We start from the raw sequence: 20,495 nt of genomic DNA on the forward strand, positions 1-20,495 counted from the left end.
GGAGTATGGATGTAGATGTAGAATTGAGAACGTCTGGAGCATTAAGGGCAGGGCCCTCCAACCATCTCGAGACTTTGACTATCGATGGCGCCAGCCGGACATATTCCTGATGAGGACATCAAACAACTCTATCAGTCAATGCCAATCTGAACAACCGCTTGTATAAGGGCCATAAGAGGAACAACATGTTACTGACTTTTTTGAAATTGTAATCATTTGTTTGCTTGCACATGTACATCACATCTATCGATTCTCGTCCCACTCGGATAAATCCTCTATGCTTAGTCGTTTCTTATGGCCTTAGAGTGTATATATCCTGAAAATGGAAAGAAAAATTGACTCTTTCGTAGTATACAGCTATTAAGCATCCAGCTGCAAAATTGCTTAGACTAGGTATAATGCATACATGCCTGCTCACCACAGCATCCCATAAAAGGCTCCCAGTGAGAAAATGAGTCCACTGGGATGTCATGCCGACAAAGTAGTTCTTTATCCAGATCGCATAGCTGAGGCACCAGTCAAAGACATTACTTTTGATATAGTCACTAAGGACTTGCATTATCATATTGTTGGATCCTGAATGAATTTTTTACTCTGAAGCGGAATGTGCGCTGACATGAAACTTCCTGGCAATTTAAAACTCTGTGCAGTAACGGGACTTGAACCTGGAACCTTTTCATAACATGGGCAACTGATCCACGTAATGGGCTTTCAAAGCAATACACAGCCCCCTTCCCACCCCCCACCCCCCCAAACCATCCCTTCCGTCCATACTTCGTTGTCTGCTCTGCTCAAACACGAATATAGGCCCACAGTTTTTAATATCAGGATGTATGGTGTACTGCATAGTCTCTGGTGGACCATAACATTATGCTCTCCGTTTTAATAGTGTATTAGTTCAATCTGCACGAGTCGCAGTCAAGTTTAGGACGATTATGCTCTTGTGAGGCGGACAATTATCGAGCTGCAAGATGCCATCTCACGCCATGTCAATAGGGAAACAAATCAAGCATGAGGGGATGTAGATGGACAGCGGTGATGTCCACACAGTCTGCAATCGTCATATTGCCTTCAGTTTGTGGTAGGTTCTATGGAAACGCAAGTGAATGCTTCCCATAGGAAAATACTGCCCCACCGGCCTGTCTCGTCGTCACGGTGAATGTTTTGTGAAGCCGTTTGCCTGGATCCCTCCTCTACTGCAGTCTTAATCAACGACGTTTTCAGGCCAACACGCAGTCATGAGCCACATCTTCTAAAATGTGAGCTTCGAAACACTTGTGTCTGCACCAACAATGTCGTCAGATGTGCCAGAGATCTTCGATTACCCTGCCTTTCGCAGCGGGCAACTTTTCCACCTCAGCGTTTTGTGAAGAGGGGGGGGGGGGGTGGCGTCCAACACCTTATTGCCTACTCCGTGTTTCGCCATTCTTCAAACACTTTCCATACATGCTCTCGCGACAGTAGCACACGGGAGGTTTCCAGCGAATGCTCGTTGCCGAGGGCTGGATCCTAACAGTCTCACCTTGGTCAAAGTCAGTATGGTAGTAGTTATCTTCATTTTCGTTTAGTACCTTCGCTAAAATGTTTCCCCGTTCGACTCTTCTCTACTTACACATTTTCCTTTGGGCTCACTAGTAATTACAAAGCTCTCATTATGTGGACCAATGCTGGGACGAAATAGCTGCAGTTCGTATATGATAGAGGGATCAAATTGTGTTAGAAAGCTTTTTTGTAAGTAATACATTTCCAGTAGTGAATAATAATAATAGAAACTATACAAAAAATGCTTTAAATTTTTTATATGTCAAACAGAGTTTGTGTCTGGGGGACTGGACATCACAAGCCCATTTTCTGGTGTGGGAGAAATGAGTAGGTATGGCATACGGAAAAGAAAGAAAAAAGCAATCAGTGCTATTTCGTTGCTGGAGATGGAATAGGAACTAACACCACAAGATCAGTTTCAGATAGTTGACAACAACACAGAAATAAGTTTGATTACAAAGTATTACATTTATTAATACCATACGTTTGCAAGAGTATCTACTCGTAATTCAGTGTCATATTATCTGGCTGCGAATATATCAACAAGTACACAGTAGAGTGTTCGTGTAAATAATCTGTTACTGATGTAGAAAACAAATTCTTTAGTCTAGTATTGTTGTCCCTTTGCGTGCAACATTTCTCTACTGAGAGATCAGGAGTAAAGGAAAGAAAATGAATTTTAATATTACTACGAGGATATGATTATTAAAGGAGATTAAAAGACTAGAATGTGCAGCCCACTCTTAATCCCCATTTATGTACTGAACATGTAGAGTCACAGAGAAATAATATTGATTATACTGGGACTATGAAAGTAATTATACAAGCTGCTGGCCCACAGATTGTAAGTACTCAATGAGAGCAGCAGTGAATCAGCTGAAACTGCTGTGATGAATCCCATTATTAACGCAAAAATTTAATAATTGCATATCATCATCATGCACAAAAATTGATTATTTTTTCTGACAATCTGTTACAATTGAAACTAGTGTCATAAATAAAGTGATTCATGTTAGTAGCCATTGTTCATCAGTGCAACTATTGTAGCTAATTTGTAGTTCTACAGAAACAATCACATTCGGAAGTTTGTCATTTCTGGTTTTGGTAATATAAGCAGTTCCGTCAAACATGAAAAAACTGAGGATCAGTCACACATTGATTTTTTTCATATTAGTTAATAAGGACTTCGTTAAACGTTAGAGGACAACATCCTGTTGCCACCGAATACCATTCGCTATCTTCATAATAATTTATATTTCAGCTTTTTAAGTTACTGTTGTCACAGAACAGTGGCGAAGGCACTTCCTCAAAATTTCACTTAATGAATCAACGACGCTTGCCCACATTTCATTTTAATTATTAATACACATATCGTCTGAAATGACAATAAAATTCGGGCCGGCTGTGGTGGCCGAGCGGTCCTAGGAGCTTCAGTCTGGAACCGCGCGACCGCTACGGTCGCAGGTTCGAATCCTGCCTCAGGCATGGATGTGTGTGGTGTCCTTACTTAATTTGTCGTCACACTTCTCTGTTGAATAAATACAATAACACAATAACAGGAAACTTCTGTTAAGATTTCGAAAGGGAAAGGTAACTTTTGCAGCCGGTCAAACTGGAATGCAACGGTTCTGGTGTGATAAGCGGCTGAGCCGAGTAGCAGAACATTTATTGGCGTTCTTAGTCTCACAGGCGTACACAAGTATACAGAAAATTCATATCTGTTTTTTCTTAAAAAATAAAGCAAATAATCCTGAAGTTCTGAACTTCGCAAATTTCCCCCCCTTTTTTTTAAACATCAGAATTAATAACATTTTTTTAAAAAAACTTAAGGTCATTCGAAAAATTTTAAAGTAACTACTGAAATTCTAAATTACCCAAAATTTCCTTTTCCTTAAACTTTCGAACATCTAATCTTTAAAGAAATTAAAATTGTACCAGGTATTTAGCATAAGCACTGGAGCTCTAGACTGCCCAAGTTTTCTATTCTTTAAACATTAAAACTAATAACTTGAAAAATTAAAATCGTTCAAGGTATCCTTTTCAAAACAATTAAGTACACTTTCACATTAGCGCACTATAGCTGGCCATAGGGATACTGACATATGAATAACTTAACGCCAGTTCAACGAATCCGGCTGTCATAAAAGTAGTTCTCAGTTCTATGGGAGTGATGACCTCAGCTGTTAAGTCCCACAGTGTTGAGAGCTATTTGAACCATCTGAACAATAACATTCGAGCATTGAAAACTAAAAATCGCTGTAAATATGGGACTTAACATCAGAGGTCATCAGTCCCCCAGAATTTAGAACTACTTAGACCTAACTTATCTGAGGACATCACACACATCCATGCCCGAGGCAGGATTCGAACCTGCGACCAAAGCGGTCGCGCGGTTCCAGACTGAAGCGCCTAAAACCGCTCGGTCACACCGGCCGGCCATCATTTATTGGGCCAAACAGACGGAATTCGGAGGGTACGAGATCTGGGCTGTAGAGTGGATGAGGGAGAACAGTCAAATGAAGTTTTCTGAGCATCTCTCGATGGGCTGACTTGAGTGTGGTCTTACTTTTTCACGTAGAAGGAGAAGTTAGTTTGCTTCTCCGTGGCGACGAACACTCTGAAGTCGGTTTTTCTTTTTTTTTCCAGTTTCCTGAGGCTGCGTGCTGCCGGCCGACACGCAGGAGATCGGACAGGTCTGCATGACCTCGTTGCGATGATGACAGACACCTCACCCAACGACTCACCGCGTTTTTGTTCACTGACAGGACAATTTAGATATCCTGCAAGCGACTATGTGTATCTTTGAAGCTCTGATTCCCCGCTCAAGGAACTCAGTGACAGGCTTCTACTTGGAACGCACTTCCATAAAGACGTCATTTTGAAGGCTACGTACAGCTCCGCTACCTAAAGGAACTTGTGGGGCGGCAGGTGGAATCAATTGGTTTATTATATTTGTTCCTATTATTTATGCTGTCTTTTGCCGTTCTCAACACTGGCTCTCTAACTACAATATTGGCAACCAGAAAGTGATTAGCAAAACGTGAAGCCTGTAATTAGATTTCCTAGTGCCCACTTCATCCGAGAAATACGCTTGTAGCTATAGCTTATAGCTCTGAGGAATTAGGAGATTGTTTGGGATTCATAATCAAAAACGATCGTGAAAAAAACCGTTCGATATATTCTGAAAGTCACAGATAAAAAAAAAAAAAAGGATCCCCACAATCCAACTACCAGAGCAGTTCAGAGTCTAATGCGCTGATATAACTATAACTGTTCAAATTAAATGTATAAGTGAATGCTCGCCATAATTTGATGATAATGTTCATCAAACGCCACGCTAAATAATGGTAGAATGTCTATCCCGCGACGGCACGTGAAAATACGACATACGCAAACTGAAGACAGATCATTAAAGTCATCCCCGAATTAACACTTCACTCGAAAACGATTTCATGGTTACGCGTATCCCGAGTAGCTTAGTACGGCATCCGAGGCTGTTTATAGCAATGATACCGACGCAACGCGACTCCCGGCACAGATGGTGTGCTAATCTGCGTCTGGAGAGAACTGGGGCCTTCCTCTCTCGCGCAGCGTCCTTATATATAAAGCCGCGGTGCGGACGGCTAAGGGAACGCCTGATCAATTCCGCTCTCCCAACTAGCCGCTGGGCTAGTAATGCACCACTTCAAGTTATTGAATAAATCATCGCTTCCTTTGCTGATGGCCGATGAAGCTCTCGATTTAAATTTTCATTCAGCACAAAGGTAAGTTATCATAATAAAAATCTGACGTGGATAAGTAAAATATTTTGGGCGAGAGAATTAATTTAATTACACTACACGCAGTAGACGAGCTCTGAACTTGCCCTCTGGATATACGCTATCGCTATAGTTTTATAGTTATTCAATTGAAACTTCTCACATCTTTATGATTATAGCGTATCTCCATTCTACTTAAATATAAACATCCTAGCCTTATTTATTAGCCTACTTAATCTATCTTGCTTCCTTAATTTTTAAGACAAAAACCAGAAAATCATGAATTTCAACAACAATTTAAATTTGTGAGATCCAAAGTACTGTTTCTATTAAATTATTATGAAAAAGGAATCTAAATATAAATTTTAAGTCTCTAGCTCTTTTCTGTTGCGCCAATGATTTTTACAGAAAAACGTCCAAATTTTGAAAATGGTTAAAGTTATTGAACTGACACTCAACACATATTGATTTAGTATTACTCCTGACATGCCAGAAACGTTTCAGGTTATTTACTTGATTTTAAAAGTATTGCGCAACATTTATGACGTCAGAGCTAGTTACAGCGGACTAGGCTGGCACACAATGGAAAGACTGATGCGAATTTTATACGGCGTGAGTAAGCTACTTCCCTACAAACTTCATTGCAATATAGGGACTGAAATGGGAATACTCCACGATGTCCAACACCAAATATCGCATTTTTTTTTCATCCGAAAATGGCAGAGAGAAAAAAGTGTTGCATTACTTACTGAAAGCCCCTCGTAAATCCCTGCTATTTCTCAATAGTTGCAGTGTTAAGTACCATAATATACAAAGCAGAAAAGAACACTACATGCAGACATACCTTTCTGTATATATAATGTAGTTTTAAAGATTTGTGCGATACCTGACAGCTACTGATAACTGACAAAAGTAACTTATATAAAAATTAACTTTGACAGTGATTACAGATATCTGAAAATCATCATTTGTCACATGTCTACGACAAAAATCTATGATTTTTAGGATGAAAAACTGTACTGGTTGCACCTTTCCCGCTAGCAACACTAACGACCTCCAATTTCAGTGGTAATCAAGATAATAAATAGGCTTACCTCACGATGGTATCCACCTATTAGCCGAATTGAACAGCCTATTCACTCAAGATTCCTATCTGGAGAGAAACGACATATTTCTAATCGCGAAAGAGCCTTACGAGTTTTGCTTCAGTCAGCTTTAACGCAGCCTTTTGGTGAGAAAAATGAATATAAAAATGGGAAAAATGTAAGTTCTTTGTTTCTGAAGCAAATAAAATGGCATCCACTGTTAAGGTAATATACAGAGGTTAAAAAATGCGTAAACAATTCTGAGAGGTGGTAATACTCATCGTAAAAAGAAAAAAAAGTCCGCTACACGTAAGTTCGGAAGTACTTTCATGCTGATATATAAGCATTCACTCACAGGAGATGCTGACATTTGGTTGCGGAAATAAGTACAGTCGTTGTGAAGGCGCTCAGTTCGCAGGGTTATTAAGATGTTTTGATGTATTTCACTATCTCGTTACCCTGTGTACAAATTAGTCCGGCCATTATAAAGTCTGCAGTAAATTGCGTGGTTCGAGTTTTCTCACACGGTAATTTTCCGACAACCGTCTGAGGAGTTTCAGAGGTGCTCACTGAGAAGACTTCCATTGTTTGCGTCTTGAGGAGCCAGAAAACCTGTGCTCGTAAAACCTTAACAAATATCCCGCAAAACTAAATACATGGTTTATAATTTATATAAAAAACAGCAACCAGCCACATGTATGGTTTAAAAAGGTTTATTATCTTCAGACTATGACCGGTTTCGGATTTTTCTTTACAAATCCTTCTTCAGATGGCAGATTACAAGCATTCTTAGTTGGACCTAGTTTTGTTTATGTTATTCATTTGCTGCACTGGGAAAGAAAAGAAATATTTTTGTTGTCATATCGGTAATGGTATTTTTACGAAAGGTTTACTTCTTTTACAAGATCTAATTGCTCAGAGATGGTTTTTATAAACATTAGTAAACTTGCAGGTTAGTGTACTTACGAGCTGTGTAGTTCTGCCTGACGGAATATTCGTGCGTTTATGTTTTCGAACGCAAGCTTGGTACACTTTTCAATATGCACTATGTGAGTGCTATTCCAGTCAATGGACGTCACTTTCAACCTCATCATCTTAATTACACACGCAGCACACACGAATAACGTTTACAAAACGTGGCCCAGCTTCACATTACAAACGAGAACAATATCTGCAAAGAGCTTACAGTCATAACGATGTTAACTTACAGATGCTGTATAGTCGATATGGGTACAGTAAAATATCACTTTGCTGTTGTATGTAATCAATCTAAAACGGAATAAATAAAATTACATACAAATAAGATTACAAACATTATATGTAGTACAGAGTTACTGTGTGTTACTAATTAGTTGTTACTTTAGTAGGAGGTAAATTGTAATACATGACATAATATGCAATGCACATGTTTTCATTATGCAATTTTTCAATGACATATAAACAGTTTTTGGGGCCTGTATACTGAATGTGTTTGATGGAATATTGGGCTTAAGTTAAAGTTAAGGTCAATAGTCAAACAAAAGCTGCTAAGCTTGCTAAAGTAAAATGTGAAACTATTTGGATAAAAACAGAAATCAATTTACAATATAAGAAGAAAGATAAGCTGAATAAATTTATGTACAAGATGCATTTACAATTAGGAAATAGTCTCACACCTCTACAGTTCATATATGTAACACACCATATTAATCATGCTCTTAGCAGAGAACAACAACAAATCTCCTCTAGGCACAAGAAGAAGTTAAAATCCCTCATTCAACTAAAACTAAAGGAACCACTTAACAATGGTGAACAGCAGAAGCACATATTTTATAACAGACTGGTAAACACAACAGATATTTCTTTCAATCCCAATGAACGTAACCTCTTAGATAAAGGCATCAGGCATAATATTGCCCCAAGATTAACTAATAAGAACATAAAAGACCCAATAGCAGCTACAAAACTGACATGTGACACTGCCAAACTTAAGTCTAATGAGAAAAATGCGTTGGCATATAAAGCCAACAAACTCATCACTAAACACATGCTTTCAAAAAATAATATAATTAATAATGAACAAAAAATTCTTAAAGATATCAATGATAAACTTACTGCTAACAAAGCTCTCATGGTAAAGGCTGATAAAGGAAATTCAGTTGTTGTTTTGTATGAATCAGAATACATTGAAAAAACTCTTGAATTTTTTCAGTCCAATAACTTCACAGAACTAGAATCAGACCCCACAGCAAAATTTCAAGCTAAACTTCGTAAATTACTCAACAGTTTTGAATCCCTTTTAAATAAATATGAAATTTGGGACTGCATTACCATGAATCCAACTGCACCGAAACTTCGGTCACAGCCTAAGATCCACAAAGGAAATTCCCCCATACGCCCTGTTGTGAACTCAAGAAACTGCCCAGCATTCTACATAAGCAGAAAATAGAAGGATCTCCTTACCACTTACTACACGTTTGAACATAGTTATACAGTTAAAAACACAATGGACCTTATAGAACATATCAAAGACATCCACATACCACCAACAGCTAGATTTGCCTCACTAGATATTGTAAACCTATACACTAACATCCCAGTAGATGAAACAATTAATGTAATAAAAAGTAACCTTTTAAAACACAAAAAGATCAATCTACCAGAAGTATATGAGTTAATAGAGATCCTCACACTCATTTTGTCTAATAATTACTTCACCTTCAATAATAAAGTCTATAAACAAAATGATGGCCTTGCAATGGGTAGCAGTCTTGCTGGATTATTAGCCGATATTTACGTTAACCATCTTGAGCAAAAGTACTTCTCATCCAATAACCAAATGAACAGTAAAATAATTTATTACAAGAGATATGTAGATGACACTCATTACTTTTTGATGGTAACAACATCAAATTTACAGTGGAGCATGAAATAAATAATAGCATCAATTTTCTGGATCTCAGAATATCAAACATAAATAACAAACACCATTTTGGTATCTTTCGCAAGCCAACAACCACAGATGTTACCATCAGTAACACATCCTGCCACCCGAACCAACATAAGATGGCTAATTTCCGGTCAATGCTACATTGTATGCATAAAGTCCCCCTCGCCCCCACTGAACAGCACAAAGAAATCAACATAATCAAATCAATTGCCCAAAATAATGGCTATGATGCTTCAATCATAGACACACTCTCTCAAAAAACTAAAGTAAAAATTGCTAGCAATAAGTCTTTGCAACAAGCAACAGCCACAATAACTATGAAAGACAAAAAAATCAGTAAAATATGTAGCCCTACCATATACAGGCCCACTTTCATATAAAATTTCCAACTTATTCAAGAAGAAGAATGTCAAAATTAGTTTCTCTACCAATAACAAACTCCAACAAAGAGTCATACACTCACTCCCTCACAATAGAATATCCCATAAAAGATCTGGAATTTATAAACTAAAGTGTAACAACTGTCCTAAATTCTACATAGGCCAAACAGGTAGAGCTTTTGAAACAAGATTCAAGGAACACCTTGATGCCCTATGTCTGAAAAACCTAAGCAAATCTGCTTTTGCTACCCACCTTGCAGAAAACAATCATACAGTTGAGAATATAGAAAACAACCTGCAGATATTACACCTCAAAGACAAAGGTTTCACATTGAATCTCCTAGAGGAGATTGAGATTCATATACATAAAAACAGGTTCCCTGATCTCATTTTGAATGAACAGACAGAGTCAGTTAACACCTCCTTCTTAAATAACTTTGAAGAAGCTTTTACATTTTTTAAAATAACTTAAGCCCAATATTCCATCAAACACATTCCGTATACAGGCCCCAAAAACTGTTGATATGTCATTGAAAAATTGCATAATGAAAACATGTGCATTGCATATTATGTCATGTATTACAATTTATCTCCTACTAAAGTAACAACTAATTAGTAACACACAGTAACTCTGTACTACATATAATGTTTGTAATCTTATTTGTATGTAATTTTATATATTCCATTTTAGATTAATTACATACAATAGCAAAGTGATATTTTACTGTACCCGTATCGACTATACAGCATCTGTAAGTTAACATCGTTATGAATGTAAGCTCTTTGCAGATATTGTTCTCGTTTGTAATGTGAAGCTGGGCCACGTTTTGTAAACGTTATTCTTGTGTGCTGCGTGTGTAATTAAGATGATGAGGTTGAAAGTTACGTCCATTGACTGGAATAGCACTCACATAGTGCATATTGAAAAGTGTACCAAGCTTGCGTTCGAAAACATAAACGCACGAATATTCCGTCAGGCAGAACTACACAGCTCGTAAGTACACTAACCTGCAAGTTTACTAATGTTTATAAAAACCATCTCTGAGCAATTAGATCTTGTAAAAGAAGTAAACCTTTCGTAAAAATACCATTACCGATATGACAACAAAAATATTTCTTTTCTTTCCCAGTGCAGCAAATGAATAACATAAACAAAACTAGGTCCAACTAAGAATGCTTGTAATCTGCCATCTGAAGATGGATTTGTAAAGAAAAATCCGAAACCGGTCATGGTCTGAAGATAATAAACCTTTTTAAACCATACATTTGGCTGGTAGCTGTTTTTTATATAAATTATAAACCTTAAGTACAACAGCCACGTTTCTTAACATGTCGAATTTCGACAAAATAGCGTTAAATACATAGTTGTCTGTGAAGTGGAAATCTTTCAGTAATGAGGGCCGGGATTGTACATTACTTCTATTTGCCGAATAAAAGTAGAAATCAGTTTCGGAAAATCTCTTGTTGTGTAGAATGCGGCCATCACTAAAAAGTAGTACAAAACAGAAAAGAAAACATATTGAACAACTCGTACTTAATCACTAAAAATTAGTACAAAACAGAAAAGAAAACATACCTAACAACTGGTACTTAATACAGCACAGTAACAGTAAACATAACATTCAAGTCACTGGTGTAAATAGTAGTGCACTATGGTTCAAATGGCTCTGAGCACTATGGGACTTAACATCTGAGGTCATCAGTCCTCTAGAACTTAGAACTACTTAAACCTAACTAACCTAAGGACATCACACATATCCATGCCCGAGGCAGGATTCGAACCTGCGACCGTAGCGGTCGCGCGGTTCCAGACTGAAACGCCTAGAACCGCTCGGCCACTTCGGCCGGCAGTAGTGCACTATAATACACACCTATAGTTGCGAGTAGCTTGCCAGACAACAGCAGTCACTAACAAGTCTCATACTACATAATACCTAGAACCACTCATCTGGAAAGAAACCACACAGGATCCTGCTGTATAGGAAGACATAGAAGCACAGAGCCGACACTGTTGGCGTCATTGCAAATGACTGTTCGTATCCGCAACCAAATATTTTTCACTCCCTCATATGAATAGCTCACATCCCGGAAGTATGCCTTTCCGGTACCACGTTTACTGGACACGTTTTCCTTACGTCACTGTGAATAACCGACACTCAAAACATTCGACTCTTCTTTTTAACACTGTGAATTTGATATTTTTCGTAATATTATTACGCCAAATTGATAAAAGATTTCGATTGTTGTGAACAGAATGTTACTTATACCAGCTCATGTCAGCATTGAAGGCCACACATTCACTATAAATTATACAAATTTAAAAAGTTTTGTGAGAAGGTGAACGTTACGTCGAAACTATATTGCTGGACAAGATAATAAAAAATTAATAGCTAAGCGAGGTTGGTCATTTTACAAGAAAATGTTATCGTAAAGATTTTACACCGCAGTTTTAAGAAGACTACGTATTTGTTCTCGGCAAGCTGTAGAGACATCTGCTCGATGACCTGCAATGATATCGACTGGCATTTTGTAAAAACTTATTAATATGTACATATTCCCTTACAGGTTATTATTATCTCACTGCATGAAGTATTTTTCATTTAACACGGTTATTACTAATTACGTAATTTATTTCTCTTTTGGTAAAGTAATTTTATATATAAGAGATATAGTCTGACATGATTTGCCTTGAAACCACATGTTCGCTTTATTAGTTGGAATAAATCGCTTCTTTTGCAAATTGGATAAAACTTGTCTTCTGTGACAAGGCTACAACGGCTACAAACTTTAGTACAGGAACAAACCTTTCTCCTGAGTGAAAGAACCACGCCTCCGACCGACACTGGCTGACACAGGCGACCTAGAAGTAGACCAGTTCTAGGAGTGGACAGTGCTGCAGCAGAAGGCCGCCCACTGTGACACTGACCGCCGCCCACGTTGCAGTACGATATAAAAGACAGGTGCCCGCGGTCTGCAAGTACAGTCTGCTCCCACAGCAACAACCTTATCCACACAGCAACATGAAGTTCTTGGTAAGTAGCTGTCTTCTTCTTGATATTAAAACATAATCAGCACATCGATCTAAATGTGTATCGTCCACAGATCCAAATCACTTGAGAATTTGAGTAATGTACTACAATGCTTGCCGACACCAATTATGTTGACTGAGTTGTTACGATGACCTTACTGTCGCGGATGGATCGTGTATGAGCGTCCCTGCCTTTCTCATCTACATCTGGAATCCGCAACCAGATGTGTAATATTTCTCTGTATGATACATTACCTGGCGGATATTTAGCAATAGATACCGTCACTACACGTCTGGACGCCGCGCGGAGTGGTAGCGCGGTTTGAGGCGTCATGTCACGGATTTCACGGCCCCTCCCGCCGGAGGTTCGAGTCCTCCCTCGTTCACGGGTGTGTGTAGTATAAGTTAGTTTAAGTAGTGTGTAAGTCTAGGGACCGATGACCTCAGCAGTTTGGTCCCCTAGGAATTCGCACACATTTCAACATCTGAACATGTCTGCACAAGCCTGAATTATTCTAGTTACACTCTCGTCGTCACTATCCGATATGTGTAAAGCAGCAACTAACACGTTCATCAACTGATCGTATAAGATGGGCCATAAAAATAGTGACAGGAAATGTTACTGCGAAGCATTACTAATTCTAAACCTACCATCTTGAGAAGGTGATCATTTATGGTAAAGGAGGTTTCCATGCTGTGTTAACAAAACCCAGATGAGCCGCCTACATTTATTTGTGTATTCTCTGTATGTCCGTTTAATCCAGCAGGGAAGATAACCGACCAACAGAAAAGGAAACATATTTCGTGGACACTTACAAAATTCTAGTTCTCTCCCAGCAAAATAATGTGACTTAATTACGTTGGATAACCGATCTTGCCATTACTTATCAGAAAGCTGTACCATGGCTGACATAGTGTCTATTTGCTCTACCGTTTCTAGGCCTTGTAGCTTAGTTATTATTTCGTCGTTATCTACATACAATATGAAAAAAGTATACACAATCCTGACCAGACGTCTGTACCTGCCCCCGTCATTTTTTCTTAAAGCTAATAATGATGTTAGATATATTTCAGTACTTTAGCTAAACGTATAAGGTACGCTATATGATATTGTTAGTCTCCAGACTAGGACGAGTAACGTATTTTAAATTAATGAGAAGTTACTTTACTGCAAAAAATAAGTGTCATTGACGATCGTCTATGTTTCATCTGATCCACCATCAGTTCTTCGCTGACTTTAATGCAGAAGCATGGCAAATACTCAGCAGCAAGTAACGTTGGCAATAATTACGCTGCTACATAAATCAGACTTGATTTTGTCCCAGACACTCATATCCAGTGCATGGGGTTTCAGCAGATTCCCTAGGAGAATTGCTTTTTCCCTTTCGGTTCATGACAAGTTTGTTAGACGCGTTGTGCAGCTTCTGTATGTGTGACACGATATGAAGTTGGAATTTATAATCGACTCCGTGTTATCTCACTTGATAACCTCTATTCAGATGTATGAATGTGCGCATGGCATGCTTATCCAAGTAGAAGCTACACTCTTGTGAGATCTGATACTCTCTCTGTTCTAACAAAAAATAATTGAAAAACGTATAGCGTTTCGCCTCTTGATATGAGGCTACACAAAACCTGAACGTTGAAATGCTGCAGAACATTCTTATCAAACTGCCAACAATAGAATATGCTCCCACCAGTTTCAAGAATCCGAACATTACCAAGACTCGTGATCAAACAGTGGCGCCTGAGTTAACTTGCCCAACAGAAGAAAGGAGTAAACTGCATAGAAAATTTAAGAACGAGTAGCAACCACGTATTTGAAACCACTAGAGTCAATTTTCATCCTGCACAGTAAACAGTGATAGCGAAGAACTTACGAGTGAATAGTGAAATACTGAACAAATTCAAGACTGGATGGCTATCTTTCCCATAAATTACAGGATTTCACTGTTAATGTCCCTATACAAGAATGCATTCGAAAGCTCTAGCGTAGAATTCATCTCTTACTCGAGTTAGAATCCACAAACGTATCAGTGCAACTAAAAATACACAAGTGTACTTTATAACAGCAAGATGAATCTAGTTTAAATGCACTATAGAATATATGCACTTCGGAAATTGTTATATGGGAATGGACTGTGACTCCGTGTCTGTTACATATTTAAAACTTACATGCGTGCAACATTATGTATCTGAGTCACTTTAGGATTCCATTCTCACAATGATTTGTGAAAATATTGCTAACTGACGCCCTTCACTTAGACAGACTACGGCAGTAGATTGGATTGAACGATTTGCAGTTCCTCATTGTACCTGTGGCTAAAATACCCGGAACGATCACATAGTCCTTCGTTTCGCTATTTTCCGTTGCCTCTGTTAGATTTTTCCTTAATCGATGGAATATCGTCCCTGTAACTCTGTGATGACCGGGACATTCTCAGGACTCGACACTCTTTACACATCTAGAAGTCTCCTAGAACCAAATAAAATATTGGAGGATCCATGAAATATTTTAGATTATCTTACATATAAGACCTAAATGAAACAATGGAAGCATGAAACTCAGAGCAAAATTTCAAGTTACGTCCATGCAAGTGTGGTCGATCCAATCTCAGGGCTTGAATGTTATTTCACTACTCACATACTCAAGCAGCCACATGCCATCTCATATCCGTTTACAGAAAGGACTAATACTGGAAATATATGTGTCAGTAGCTAGTGACAGGAAACAATCGTTTGCAGAGGAACTCTGCAATACAAATGACTAGTGAGTTTTTGTTGCTTGCAGGTGTCTCTACCAGAGGCTTGATTGGCACCTATTCATTGTCTTCCTTTTCAGGCATAAGCATATGCACTGTCAGGAATAGAGGATTTCAAATTAATTTTCAGCAATAATTAGGTTTCTATGTTTCCATAATTGGCTCAACTGAATACGAGTGGCTTCTGGCAGCCCATGTAACATTTATTAATGTAACTGCGTGTCGTCTGTTCAGTCGAACACGTCCGACAAAACAGATAGCACTCGTTTACATTAATATAATGGAGCGCGACTTCTCTTCGACATATGTTTCGGTGGGGATGTACAAGTATCGTTCGAACCCCGCCGGGAATCAAGAATTTGGAAGTGGGAGGTGTAATGGATGGCAGTGCAGCGAGCGCTAAGACGAAAATTTGGGTCGGATGCGTGGTGTGTCGCATCAGCTGAGACAGCTAAAGAAACGTTCTTAGGGTAGCGGAACTTCCGAGTCCTAATCAAGCAAAATGTTCCAACTTTCGCCACTACAATACTGCAATGTCCTTTGCGGCTGGCAGTCATGATTTGCCACCTACCCCCTTTTCTTTCCTCCCCCTCCCTTGTTTCAGAAAATCAAGCAACTTTCATTTAAAGCTGTGATACACTTCAGAGATGCAGAGTCAAATGACATTATACTTCATCGTAGTCACCAAGTCTGTGAACAACGTTCGGAATATACTACCAGTACTTCAATCCCTGGACGACAGAAATCCTCAGTGGTCAACCGCTTTATGGAGGTTATTTCCGTTGGAAAATTTGCGATTGTTAAGAATCAGTCCCTCTGTTTCCTCTACATTGTGAACTGTGCTTGATGTCGATGGCCTGGTTTCCCGATCAGCTTCAACTACGTCTGTGAAGTCTTGGTCAAACTGTTGCCACTGTTTCGCGATGACTTCTGGTCCATATATCGGTAGAATTACGCTGTAAGAGTGATTTCAGGTGTGCCGCAGGGAACTGTCGTAGGACCGTTGCTATTCACAGTATATATAAATGACCTTGAGGATAACATCGGAAGTTCACTGAGGCTTTTTGCGAATGATGCTGTAATATATCGAGAGGTTGTAACTATGGAAAATTGTACTGAAATGCAGGAGGATCTGCAACGAATTGACGCATCGTGCAGCGAATGGCAATTGAATCTCAATGTAGAATACTGTAATGTGCTGTGAATACACAGACAGAAAGATCCTTTATCATTTAGCTACAATATAGCAGTCAGCAACTGGAAGCAGTTAATTCCTTAAATTATCTGGTATTAAGCATTAGGAGTGATTTAAAATGGAATGACCATATAAAATTAATCGTCGGTAAAGCAGAAGCCAGACTGAGATTCATAAGAAGAATCCTAAGGAAATGCTGTCCGAAAACAAAGGAAGTAGGCTACAGTACACTTGTTCGCCCACTACTTGAATACTGCTCACCCGTGTGGGGTCCGTATCAGATAGGGTTGATAGAAGAGATAGAGAAGATCCAGCGGAGAGCAGCGCGCTTCGTTACAGGATCATTTAGTGATTGCGAAAGCGTTACGGAGATGACAGATAAACTCCGGTGTAAGACTCTGCAAGAGAGACGCTCAGTAGCTCGGTACGGGCTTTTGTTCAAGTTTCGAGAACATACCTCCACCTAGGAGTCAAGCAGTATATTGCTCCCCCCTACGTATATCGCGCGAAGAGACCATGAGGATAAAATCAGAGAGGTTAGAGCCCACACAGAGGCATACCGACCATCTTTCTTTCCACGAACAATACGAGACTGTAATAGAAGGGAGAACCGATATAGGTACTCAAGATACCCTCCGCCACACACCGTCAGGTGGCTTCCGGAGTATGGATGTAGATCTAGATGAAATCTGTGTAGAATTTAGATGTATTGCCAACAAGAATGGTACTGCCATTAGTCAAACAGATATCAACTGCGTTTTTTTAAAGTAGGAACCTCCATTTTTATTACATATTGGTGTAGTATGTAAATAAATATGAATGTTTTAGTTGGACCACTTTTTTCGCTTTGTGCCAGATGGTGCTGTAATAGTCACAAAGTACAAGTACGTGGTATCATGTAACATTCCCCCAGTACGGACGCTATTTGCTACGTAATACATTACCCGTGTTAAAATGGACCGTTTACCAATTCCTTTTTGTGGGGAAGATATTTGCTATCGTGATCCACCGACAACGCCCGACAACATGCGTCAGCGCATTGTCAATGCATGTGCTAACATTACGGAAGGCGAACTACTCGCTGTTGACAGGAATGTCGTTACACGTATTGCCAAATGCGTTGAGGTTGACGGACATCATTTTGAGCATTTATTGCATTACTGTGGTATTTACAGGTAATCACGCTGTAACAGAATGCGTTCTCAGAAATGAGACGTTCACAAAGGTGCATGTATCACATTGGAACAACCGAAATAAAATGATCAAACGTACGTACGTTCTGTATTTTAATTTAAAAAACCTACCTGTTACCAACTGTTCGTCTAAAATTGTGAGCCATATGTTTATAACTATTGGAGCACCATCTATCACAAAGCGAAAAAAGTGGTCCAACTAAAACATTAATATTTTTTTATGTACTACACGAATATGTAATAGAAAATGGGGATCTTATTTAAATAAACGCAGTTGATATGCGTTTGACCTACGGCAGCGCCATCTAGCGGACCAACCATAGCGCCATCTGGTTTCCCCCTTCACGCTAGCCGAGTTTCGTTCTTTGTAGTTTTTCGTTTGACGCTTATTTCGTGGGATATTTGGCCCGGTCACAATCAATGGACCACCCTGTATGGACTAAATGTTTGCCGGCAGAGCTATCGACAACTTGGAGTAATTTTCGGCACCAACTATCAACACGAAACTCTCACAAGAAGCACGGAACTACAAGTTGAAGCAGAGAACTGGTCTCCAGGTGGTCACTGCTAATAACGCCGTCATGTCTGTCCTGGAGGTTCTTCACTGGCAGCGATGTTCAAAGCGCCGCACCTGGAGCGAACATGAATTTTGGAGGCACCTGCAGTATTGACAAGCTACGATACTGCACACACTTTTTTAAGTCCCCTCGTAGATGCATGATCCATTTTGCCATCCCTTCTATCAAATTCTGATAATTCAGTCTCGTGCAACTATTGCTAATTCTCTATGTGCAACAACAGCAAGTAAACCCTAGCGTATGTTATTCCTTCGTGATCTTGGAGTCGCTGTCCAAACTGTCATGAGGCTCCTGGCACTCATGAGTGCTGCTTAGCGTCACACATTAACAGATGGAACCCTCTCTAACCCATTCGAATAGTGCGTGATGCCACCTGGAAAATTGATATCTTTTCGTGGAACTGGCACACTGGACTCGCATTCGGGAGGACGACGGTTCAATCCCGTCTCAAGCCATTCCGATTTAGGTTTTCCGTGATTTCCCTAAATCGTTTCAGGCAAATGCCGGGATGATTCCTTTGAAAGGGCACGGCCGATTTCCTTCCCCATCCTTCCCTAACCCGAGCTTGTGCTCCGTCTCTAATGACCTCGTTGTCGACGGGACGTTAAAAAAAAAAACAAACACTAACATCGTGGAACTGCTGAGACCGCAAAGATTGAGTATGTTGTTGGTGGTGTCAACGAGTGACAGCCGCGTCGTGTCGCCTTTTGCAGGTGGTCGTGCTGGTGGCGTGTGTGGCGGTAGTGTCCTGCCAGCAGGAGCTGCAGCGAGAGAAGCGTGGATACCTCGGCCTGGGGGCCGGACTGCTGGCCGCCCCCGCCGTCGCCGCCCCCGCTGTGGTCGCTGCTGCCCCTGCAGTTGTCGCCGCCCCCGCTGCCGTCGGCTACGGATATGGCTACCTTGGCGGTGTCCACGGAAGGCTGGTGCATGGTTGAAGCGCCTTCCTCTCTAACCTCCTTGTGCTGTGTATCTTTGTTGCCTCATTAAAACTCCTTTTTGTGGTTTAACATATTGAGTTTCTTCTTAATTTTCTGCCTTAAAACACCAGGGTACCTAACTACATCTTAGTATCATGATTTTACATCACCTATGGATTCTACAGAGAAAGAGAGTGCCATCAACATTGAAACCTTCCCGTCTCCTCTATATCCTTTTTTTTTTTTTTTTTGTTACGCAACTTTCCCTTCTACAATAGCCTATGAAACCTTTCCTTAGGATTTCTATCTCTTGCTTAATAATAACAAATGAAATCTGCCCTTTGAAATTTATTCTCTTTCTCAATCTTTGCATACAAATTTAATTGCTGCTTCTTAAAAGTGATTTTCTGATTATTTCGACGAAACATAGAAGGTGTCGTCGCCCTGGCCCTCAGTCGTTATCTGAAATAACCCAAAACTGTGCCTTACCTTTTTTACTTTTACTGGATCGCCATGTGACTGCTACATCGAACTGTGACATGAATACACTTACTCTGGTTTACTATACCCTATTAACTGCTGGTGGCCTGTCATAACAAGTGGCTGTACTTATTACCAAAGCTGACGTTATTTTTTAATAGCAAAACTGACGTTATTCTTTAATTAATTTGACTGAAGTACGTAAATCATAGTTACACTTTTTCTTGACAACATTAAAATTTTTGCAAGGTTTTACGTTGATGGCTTTTGGGATGGATTATAATCAGTAATGCAACATTGCTGGCAAAAATTACATATATTCTGAAAACGTTTCTTCAAATGTTTACTGCTGGTCATAAAATGATTTTACAAACGTTCAAATGGGACTTATTTTTTACATCTAGCATTGCGCAAACATACCTTCAGTAGTGTTGAGTTTCGCAAAGAAAATAATTCAATAATATTAGTTCCTCTTATGATAATAGTTAGCTGATGTCTCTGTACATCCGTTTATAATCTCTTGTAAATCATAGCTGGTGGCTGGCAGCAACACTGCTCCTCTCAACCTTTCGCTTCAAAAATGGCTCTGAGCACTACGGGACTTAACGTCGAAGGTCATCAGTCCCCTAGAACTTAGGACTAATTAAA

The 20,495-nt window shown here is 39.5% G+C and overlaps 1 protein-coding gene across 4 annotated transcripts in view; it reads left to right on the top strand.

Moving 5' to 3' along the window:
• The window catches only part of LOC126092197 (cuticle protein 64-like), a 147,540-nt gene extending 128,079 nt beyond the window's left edge, over positions 1-19,461 (top strand). For 3 of the 4 annotated variants that reach the window (XM_049907686.1, XM_049907687.1, XM_049907685.1), the window contains exon 2: positions 19,164-19,461. In XM_049907686.1, the coding sequence (XP_049763643.1) occupies positions 19,164-19,385 (222 nt within the window). In that variant the 3' untranslated portion in view covers positions 19,386-19,461. Of the gene's footprint in view, positions 1-12,683; positions 12,727-19,163 lie in introns of those variants that run through there. The other variant, XM_049907684.1, reaches the window with a different exon arrangement.
• Positions 19,462-20,495: the final 1,034 nt, after the last annotated feature.

Source organism: Schistocerca cancellata, chromosome 7 (assembly GCF_023864275.1).
Source record: "Schistocerca cancellata isolate TAMUIC-IGC-003103 chromosome 7, iqSchCanc2.1, whole genome shotgun sequence".
Classification (NCBI taxonomy): domain Eukaryota; kingdom Metazoa; phylum Arthropoda; class Insecta; order Orthoptera; family Acrididae; genus Schistocerca; species Schistocerca cancellata.